This window comes from Charadrius vociferus, unplaced genomic scaffold (genome assembly GCF_000708025.1).
Source record: "Charadrius vociferus isolate BGI_N301 unplaced genomic scaffold, ASM70802v2 scaffold368, whole genome shotgun sequence".
Classification (NCBI taxonomy): domain Eukaryota; kingdom Metazoa; phylum Chordata; class Aves; order Charadriiformes; family Charadriidae; genus Charadrius; species Charadrius vociferus.
Window position 1 is genome coordinate 36,474 of NW_009649714.1, and position 10,445 is coordinate 46,918.

Genomic DNA, 10,445 nt, shown 5'->3' on the forward strand with positions numbered 1-10,445 from the left:
CTAGCTTCTGCATTTTGAGCAGATAGTTTCCCAGATAGTTTAAGTGTAATCAAAAGCATTGCTGCACATTTTGCACAGGCATACAAAAACGGTGGAAGTTGACTTGTACAGACATGTCATATTCTACATGTTGTCATTATCAGCAACGTCCGGAACAGCAGCACAACCCAAAATATCTACCATAGACAGTACCAGCCAGTACCTGATAGATTGCTCATGAGAAAGAGCTGTAGACCAAAAGATTGGCCTTTCCTCTTCAGCTCAAATAAACGAGCACATTTTGCTTCTAAGTCCTCTTCTTTTATCACCTACATAGCTGAAATTTGTTTCTTCTCTCTTTTCATAACGTGGCAATGCTGCTGAATGCTAACAAATTGCTAGCGCAACTAGCTTAAGTGCTAAAACTCATTGCTAAGTAATACAACTTTAGCTTACCCCAGCAAGACACTAGCATTAGCTTTACGTTTGCTTAAAATTGCCACACTCAGAAGCAACTCAGTTGACCCCTACGTCTCAATGAAACTTACAAAAATTCACTCCCAATATTTTGCCATCTTTTTCTTTTTTTTTTTTCCCAAAAGCAAAGATCTTTTGCACAAAGTTAACATTTGCTCTTCTGAACTATTTCTACAAGATTTGCACAAAATTTTAGTTATATCCTCCATTCACCTGCGGAAAGCTTTTGCATGACTATCTCTTTCTAAGAACAAATACACACTAATTTTGTTGCAGGCAAGAGTATGAGATCCTTTCACACAATAAAGTAAAGCTAAGAGCAACTCTCAATTTCATAATTGAAAGACTACAAGAAAAATCATTTGAATGAAAGCATGGTTCAATATCAAAAATACAGCTTCTTTCACATTAGGACTCCGGGGGAGTCCCTGAAACAACAGAAATTCCACTGTCATCTCCCAGAGAAGTATCAAGAAAAGACTGGAGCTCAAATCCTCTTTTCCATAGCACAGCAAGAGCTGTGAGTAGATGCCACCACATTGCTCGAGTTCAGAGTTGAGAATGGGTGCAGAGCCTTGAAGAAATCCTGTTTGACCTTTAACTCACATTTCCCATAACTTATGATGTAAATGAATAATTAGCAATTGAAAATCCTGGACTAAACTAATGTGAGCAATGGAAATAAAAATTCTGGTCATCATCTCCCCAACCATACACATGTGTATCACACGCATACAACACCCCATTAAAAAAAACCAAGCTATTATTTCTAATACTATATTCTCCTCATACAGGAAACAGACATCTTAAGATTGTAAAAGCCCTTAAATAATAAAAATCATTCCTCATACGAATAGCAACTGATGAATAGCAACTATCACAGTACAATGAATTACCTGCTCTTACCTTTGCACTTGCTAAAAACCCCAGAGATATGGCTACTCTGGCTCGCAGGTCTGGTCTGTCTTTGGGCCACACATAAGACAACATTGCTCTGATAATCTTTTTGGCATCGATCTCTTTCAGCTGTTGGAAAGAACAAACAAAGGCACTGCAATATAAAGAGACCCCAGGAAGCAAAATAACAGTATAAATAAGAATGAATTTTATACATTTGGAACACTCGTGTTTTATTTGATAGGCAACAGACACTTCCCAATGTTTGAGACTAGGACTACATCTTGAAATTTCAAGTTGTAAGTTTTTAGGTTTATATCCATGACACGCTGTTAAACAGATGAATTGTTCTTAATTCACTTGTCCTCAAGAGTGCAAGTTTAGCTAGCTGTAAACGGAATACAGAGAGGGGAGTCACAATTCACTACAGTTGAAATACTTCACAGAACAAACTGACCCTTCTTTTTTTATCTTCTCAGAATTTCTGTACAAAATGCAAGGGCTTGGTATTTCTTCTTTGGAAGCTGTTTTAACATAGCATAGAAACAACAGGAGGGAAAATGTAAAAAAAAAAAAAATTAAGGAAGTAACAAAACACAAAGTCAAGAGGGAAGTCTGAAAGGTCTACAATAAACATAAGCAGTTTGGAGAACATTCAGTGAGTCATGATAGAATACAGTATTAAAAAAAATCACAAGTATCACAGCAACTCTGCTCTCTGAAACTAAATATTTATGCTGATATATAAGTTGAACTGAATATCAATTTCAGCTCACATGATTTGGTTGCATTACTACAAATTTAAGTATTTCCAACAATCACTTTCACGGCTTTTTGGTAATCTTCTAACCTTTGCAGAGAAGTGAGAAATACTCCTATTCTGCCCATGTCTTTTAGGGCGTGTTTTCAGGAACCCACAGGGTCGTCCTTCAATGGGTGCCCAGTGAAGTTATGGCTACCAGCAAGAAAACTGTTCTAGTGGCTTTAACCCAGCTTCCGATGTCACCACGTCATTGAACAGAATGGCCCCTGAAGTTGAGTAATCAGGCAGAAGATGTACACGGCCATGTTAGCTTAACTGATTATGCCAATTTCTAATGAATTCTTCAAATAGGTTCTTCTCCAAATCTCAGATTTTTCTCTAAACAAGACCATAATTCAGTTAACAAGTCTTCTTCAGAAATACTGGGGGTTTTGGTTTGGGTTTTTTTGGGGGGGAATTTTGTTTTGGGATTTTTGTTGGTGGTGGTTTTGGCTGTTGTATTTTTTACAGAAATAGAGGTTATTTTACAGATGAATAGACGTCTGTATCACTTACACTTGAGATGTATTCCACTAAACTCCCAAGCTAAATATATTATCTGAAGCCTAAAGCATGCTACCCAGTCGAGAATAACAGCACATGCAGTAACACACAGCACAAGTATCAACAACTTGTTTTTCTGTGTTGGCTACCCTGGGGTTAAATTGAGAGACACGGAGTTTTATCTAAATCTGAAGGGAGGGCAGCAAGTAGCAGCTAATCTCTCCATTTCAGGCAATATTTTCTAGTTGGGCAGGAGGACGGGGAATAAAAAAAATTAGTCCACACCTTCTAAAGATGACTTTTCATTACAGAAGTCAGTAGAAAGGGGGAGTTTTACATGATATTTTAATGTTTCCCTCACTAGATTGTGTACTTTAAATGCTCCCTCCTCAACTTTGAGGATAAAACAAATTAGAATAGAAATTCTCTGTTAAGGTCCAGCGTGAATGAGAAAGAAAGGAGAGCTCTGTTAAAAGGTAAGATCACTGAGGCAACCAGGGAAGCCAATCCTATAAATGTAAGCTTTTAAAAGCACCAGAAAATTCATCTCGGGTGTTTCTAGTCATAGCTTCAAAGAAAACGAAAGGGTAAGAGATACTGCATTTTGTCAACAATTGCAAATGTACTGGAGCATTACACAGTATAAGCACATTTCAAACGATTTTTAAAAAACTGATATATGGAAGATTTGTAAGTGAAGAGAGGATGCAAAACTGTCTCTGTTGTGTCCGACCCGTTCAGGAGATGGAGATACCTGCTGCAGAATACACATGAATCTTCCCATTTGAGCCAAGGATATGCATAAATAGCAGTTCAAACACTTGGAAAATATCTTTGATCACCACTTACAGGTTAAAAGGAAGTTTAAAAAAACTGGTATCACATTAACACAAAAGATACTAGTGCAACCAGAGCAGTTCTAATTATATGTTGCTATTGGCTAGTCAGACTTTGCACAGAAAAGCTATTAAAGAGAATGAAATACATTGGCTGCAAACAAGGAACCTATTTCTGTTTCTTCATGACTCTGAACAGCGACAGAAGTAAACCTGTTCAGAAAAAAAGTCAGAAGGCAGCCAGTCATTTGCCAAAGGCCTTGCAAAGGAACAAGAAGAAATATCAAAGGAGACGCAAAATGCACACACATTACATCAAAGTTTACCATGAAATAAATGTTACTGTTGTACAGAAACACGAGCTGAAAATGGTTTAAGTATGCAAGTGGCAACATTAAGAATTAAAATGAGCAATCTGTTTAATGGACTCAGGCCCTTTTTTGATTCTCTGTGGCATATAAAAAGGTTAAGAGATGCATTTATTTTACTTCCTTTTAAGTGGCAGTAATGCTTTATATTTTCTTCCAAGGCTTATTTCTACAGAAATGGAAGGAATGGAAGGAATGGTATTATAAATCTAGTATAGCAGGGAGCAAAGAAGAAAAAGCCTTTTCTTCTTTTTGAATGCAGCACATTTTTTAAAACACAGTATACTGAAGACTATTTGCAAAGGAATGAGCATTGACCATCTTCCTGTCCCGCCCTCCCCATCCCATCCAGGTCCAGACCTTTTAAAATACCTAAAGGGGGGGGAAAAGAAAGTCATCATTCCTCTTCACAGTCTCCAAGATTACTGAGTATTGCAAAACCTTCACTGGGCTGACCCCGCGACTTTATGGACAAAGCCTATGCCAGGATGAGGAGCCATCAGAAGCATGACGGAAGAAAATGGTACTTTGACTTGCATTTGAGCCGTATTATCCTCGTTCTTGTACTAGCACAAGACACCTTACATCCGCACGAGGTTATTCTCCAAACCACTAACAGCTTGCTTCCTGCCCTGCTCTCTCCTCTCTTTGCAGCACCCACTTTTACAGTCCTGGCCCATTTCTCACACCACCTCTGGAGCTCATGAAACACCTTGATGAACTGCTTCAGTCTATGAAACTGGCAGAAAACTCTTCAGTGCTTATTGCAGGGTTTTGTCTCAGTAAAGACAGTCAGATAAACCTACAAATTCAGCAGCAAAAGCATGGCCGAGAACAGAACTCACTTTTTTTTTTTTTTTTTCACAGCAGTAAGCATTTAGATTGTTTCAGGCCATGATATGCTGCTTGTTGTGAGTGAAGCAGCAGTGGTTGTTTGGGAAGGGAAGGGGTGTTCCCACCATTCAGAAACACCATTTTTCACCTTCATCACTTCACACTAACTCACTATCTGACCACACAGTGACTTAGAATCGTAAAACGGTTTGGGTTGGAAGGGACCTTGAAGATTATCTCGTTCCACCCCCCCGGCCCTGGGCAGGGCCACCTCCCCCCAGCCCAGGTTGCTCCACGCCACGTCCAACCTGGCCTTGAACACCTCCAGGGATGGGGCAGCCACAGCTTCTCGGGGCAACCTGCCCCAGGGGATCACCACCCGCACAGGAGAGAATTTCTTCCTAATATCTCATCTAAATCCTCATTTCTAATCTTATGTAGCAAAACACCAAGGTGAGGAAGGAAGCAGGATTCTTTTTTTCATTTATCAGCTTAAGTAAATGCCAACTAGGGCCTCAATTTTCCTTCCGAACTTTGGGAAAAGTACCTAAGTCTTCTGCCTTCGTACTATCCATCCCTCCCCAGAAGGTAAGCAATGACTAGCAAATTAAACAGTAATGAGTGACATGGTTAATTATCAGGGCTCCGTTGTGACTATCAGTCCTTCCATTAGAAAGTAATATATGTCTGCTTAGCAACGAGTCAGGCACCACAGGTTTTATTCCTGTCTATTCTGTGTACAAAAGACTTAACACAAAAAAAAAACCCCAAAGGTGTTAAAGAAAAACTGATTTCAGTTTCAGTATTCAGCACATCAGCCACTGCTGCAAGTAAAATTTATTTTGTAACAGAACAGATGTATAAGCTTCTCTCCTAGTTACGTGTCAGATGAAGGTAACACACCCTTCATACTCTGTGTTTATCCTTAGCATTCATTTCTGTACCCCCTGAAGCTGCTATAAAAGGGGCAATTTAAAACGTCAGTCCCAAAGTCTGTTTCCAGAATGAACGGCCTGGTTTGTCAAAAAAATTTCGGAAGAAAGAAAGGTGTAATATAGCTGACGTATGTCACCCGCAGTTTTGCTGAATGCATAATCCTACGGGAAAAAAAAAATCCCATGTGGTAAATTGGGTGCTAGTACTTTTATGCACTGAATACAAGTGTGTCTACACACAAGTGCAAGAACTGCACTTGTAACATCAGATTTCCTTCCCTTCCTTTTTGCTGAGAATCTCTTAGCTTTTGCACCCAAGGTTTCTCTTTGTTTTTTCCACTCTTCACACATTTCACCTCATCTACAGCTATTTCTCACTGCTTTCTCCTGGACAATCCTTAGCAGCTGACATTTGTTTAGTTAGACAACAGTAGTAACTGACAACATCCTATATTAACTATATTAAAGCTGCATTTATTGGAATAAAAAAGTCAGGGGACTGGTTTATACAGAAATAACTGCAAGAAATGGGAGTGGGCCACTGGAATATTTACACCACCTAGCAGACCCAAAAAATACTAGCTGGCATCAAAATTTTTGGCTGACATATTTCTGGTGAGCTTTAAATTTAAGAAACATCCACCATTCCATCACATTACTAGTGGTTTGGTAAACACAACCTTCCTTTTCCTTTCTGACCAGAGAAAATCCTGAAATTTGAGTTTCTGAATGATGCCAAACTGTAGACCTTTGAAAATAGTAACTCTAAAGAAAATGCACGATGATTAAACATTTAATACCTACAACAACTAAATAGATTTGTCCTGCAAGTTGCCCATCACACACGAAGAGATTCAGTTAAAAATGTCTGCATTTCAGGAAATAGCTTTTTAAAGAAAGAATAAACAGCCACTTGTGGTATTTTTGAAGATAGGTCAGTTATGAAGCCAAGTCTGTGAAATGGATTTGCAACTGAATCACATAAGGGTGAATTCATTCTATGTACATACAAAAAAATCTTTTCCATGGAATAGTGAAAAATGAAGTTATGACAGCGAACAGGAAACATTCAGCTGACCAACATATCCAGGCAAACAGAAATTCTAGCAGGAAAAAAAAATCCCCAAGAACAAATTATTAAGCCCAACAGATGCGTGACCACCACAGTGACAACACAGGGGATAATATTATTCTCCCATTTACAGGAGAAATACAATCCATAACAATTATATTCCATAACATATATAATGATGGAAAACATGGAAAAGGATAGTCTGCTAGCTTGAAAGTCTGTTTTGCCTAGGAAATCTTTGATAGAGCCTATATGTGTTGGAAGAAGGATCTTAAAATTAGTCTAAAGTTAATGTTACGTGCAGACCCAGTCAGTACTACTGCCTAAAAAGGTCATGTTATTCTGTTTCCCCTGTGCCTTATGCAGAAAAGATCACAGATGTTTGCTAAAACAAGCTGGCTACACTTTAGGTTATGAAATTCCCTCTTACCACCAAAGCATAAATTTTGGTAATACCTCTCCTGACTCTGTAGCACAAACAGGTTTGGATTCAATGAAGGGACAACTCTCAGGTCAAAATTTAAGAGGAAATCCTAGATTTAACTCTTCAGATTCTTTACAAGTAAGGCTGTAGGAAAGACATCGTCAAAACAGTTAAGTATGAGCAAACCAGCCCTGAAAGACTTGGATTCTGCACTGAAATTTCAGTTTGTCATCAACATGGTCTTCACTAGTTTTAGAAAGATCCCCCCCAAGTTTGAGCAAGCTATAATCATCACACAGAATCATTCTGCAAATACACAGAGCATCAGAAGTAAGTTTGCACAGGAAGTGAGAAAATGAAAGTTACATAAACTCAAGAGCTTTGATTTTGCAATTTTAAGCATGCGAAGTTTATATTGTGTTGTTTTAACCAAAAGTTTACCTCATTTTCTAATTGTAATCATTTGGTCTAATAAAAGATACTGCTTCTCCTTACATACCTATCATAATTATTTTAACATGCGCTTCCTGCATATAAATACAGTCAAAATATATCAGTTGCATTAACATTAAATCCAAGTAAAAATACATGCAGTTTAATTACTTCTCTCCACACACCACCCCCGGCTTCAAGTGCAATTTTACCAACTGATGTACTAATTTGTATCCACAAGCTGATTTCTACTATCCTGAATGTCAAGTCACAGGGAAATATCAGTCACAAACAAGACTAACAAACCACAATAAATTACAATGGAACATATTTTCCCTGAAAAAAGCCTAACATAGCGCAGGCCAATTTCAAAGGAGTGTCTGACACTAAGATTGTATTTTTTATAAAATAACTGAAGCATTTCAACATAGTTACGACAAACATCTGGGGATTTAAGGGTTAATAAGCCTACATCAACAATTAAACAGTATCTACTCCACTATAGCATTCACATATCTACGAATACAGTTTTTCACAAATTGTTGCTTGGGGTCTTCAGCGTTTTCCTTTTTGGGAGGGGAGGGGGAAGCTGATCACAGTTTTCATTTAAAAAGCAATACTAATTAAGCAATTTTTTTACCCCTTCCTTTGGATCTGTGTGAAGCCCTCCACCTGCATGACCATGCCAACACATTCTCTTTTCCATCAGCTGCCACCTCGGGAGGATCTGTGTGAAAATGAAAAGTCAATTTGCAAAAACCTCAGGAAACATGCATGTAAAAGCCAGAGAAAGAACTACTGGTCTGTTTTCCCTCCCTCATCCTCTGACTGTATCCTCTTGCTTTAATAAAAGATATTACCTCTCTCTATAAACCTTGCTTTCCTTAAGGAAACAGTAGTAAGAAAGGGACTATAAATCTAGCAGTATAGTAAAAATCACGTTCCAAGCAGCCAGGAGGTAAAAATAACAGAGCCTTAAATATTTCAGTTAAAAGTACACCTCAAAACCAAAATGTGGACTAAAGAACATAAGAAAGAAATCGAGGTTTTAGAGGATAACCGTACTCAGGAACATTAATATAGAAAGTGGAACACACTTAAGCGATAATACTCTTTCCACGTATGTAAAGAGTAACTTTACTTGGGGGCAAAATAAATAGATAAATCCGCTTCACAGTTCTCTTTCCCATCAGGATGAAAACAGCATACTGGTGCCATGACAGGTACAAGTTAATCTGGTTCAGAGCCCCTGCTGCAATTCATGTACAGCATATACAGGTGCAGTTAGGAAAAGAACCTGCTTTTTAAAAACAAATGCTCACTTATCTTAGCATATGGCCAAGACTCCCTGCTAAATAAATAGAGAAAATTTCTGAATTTATTAACACATGGAGATGTACTAAAAAATAATAGTTCACTACCCCTAGGCATTTCTGCAAGTTCAATTTCAAAGTGCCTGACATGAACAATGGATGTGTTAGAGCTTTTCAAAAAGAGCTTGCATTTTGTTTAAAATATTTGCTACATGTTGACAATTTACAGGTTCAAATTACATAAAAGCTCTTTAGGAATCTCATTTTATGTATATGGCTTGATAGTAGACCTAAGGGTTTCCCAAATCAGAATTTCACTTTTCATACTTTAAAGAAAAATATTATATTAAAAAAAAATCTAAGTAGATTCCATGCTTTGAAGTCCCAATGACCCTCAAAAGATTTTAGCTGCTCGTCAGTTCTATAAGCAGTTATTTCTTTATAATAAAAAAAACCCACAAAAATAAGACAAATAAATTTCCTAGCTTCATTCAAGCAAAGCGTGTTACCTAGAAAAGTGTCATAATTATTCCATGACCAGTAAAAATTGCATCTTCCTTATGTTTTCATTAGTGTTAAGGCAAGCAGACCTCGTAGGAATAAGAGCCTGACATCCTGGCACTCAGAATGATGAGAATAAATTTCCACGGTTTCTTGATATTCCACAACCTAAGCAGAATTTTGAAGTAATAAAGCCCTACATAGTCAAGGAAAACTCACAGCTTTCTATGCATTGGTATTTTCTATGCCTGACAATATGAATCTAAGTATCAACACACAAAACCTACATTTTTAAGAGCTCTTCTTTGTAACTTACTGTATTATCATTAGTTTCTAGAGATTCAAAAAGACTTCTTGAGGAGAGTGCAGCACTCTGAAGCTTCTAAGCAAAGTTATCTCATTTTCTAAAGGCAGAAACATAACTTGCTATTTAACTTGCTGCAGTTCAAAACTGTAAATAGTGAAATTAATAAACCCAGCAGACTAAACTGAAAGATGCTCCAAGGGCTTCAGTTCCCTCTGACCTGCAAGTAGGAAGAAAAACAGTTTATACCTACCTCTGAAGTCTCTAATAAAGGCCTTGAATAATCTCCCCCCAGAATGTGCCATGATCTTTGCTTGCAGACTGGTAGAATCTACAGAATAGAAAGGGAGGGGGAGAAGTGAAAACAGTCATGCAGAACGTGAACTTCACCTTCAGAGAACATTCATCTAGTTTATGCAAACAAGCACAACATGCAAACAAGGCAGATAGCTTTGTTTTTTAACAACTGACCACAGAAAAAGTAAACTGGTGGGGAGCAGTAAAATAAATTACATTCAACCCTTACAAATGCTGAGTGACAATGAACCTTTCCCTTCCCTGAATCCCCATTCCCATCAGACTTCGTTTCTTTTGTACCATGAAAGCCCAAAATTTTCCCTTTCCTCTCACTTTAATTTTCTCCCAGGTTGTCTTCTGACTTTTCAAATATTCTTTTGTTCTGTTTTTCATTATGAATTGTTATTCTTATGCTTATAGGTTCTGCTGTTTCCAATTCCTCTTAGCTCAGCTCATGCCATGCTTGTCTC

At 37.8% G+C, this 10,445-nt stretch overlaps 1 protein-coding gene across 1 annotated transcript in view; it reads right to left on the reverse strand.

The window, feature by feature from the left end:
- Positions 1 to 9,997, reverse strand: part of ABCB7 (ATP-binding cassette, sub-family B (MDR/TAP), member 7) — a 33,309-nt gene extending 23,312 nt beyond the window's left edge. Inside the window, exons 1-3 of the mRNA XM_009890712.1 lie at positions 9,932 to 9,997; positions 8,201 to 8,287; positions 1,363 to 1,482 (exon numbers count right to left, since the gene is read on the reverse strand). Coding sequence (XP_009889014.1) covers positions 1,363 to 1,482; positions 8,201 to 8,266 — 186 coding nt within the window. The 5' untranslated portion in view covers positions 8,267 to 8,287; positions 9,932 to 9,997. The remainder of the gene's footprint in view (positions 1 to 1,362; positions 1,483 to 8,200; positions 8,288 to 9,931) is intronic.
- Positions 9,998 to 10,445: the final 448 nt, after the last annotated feature.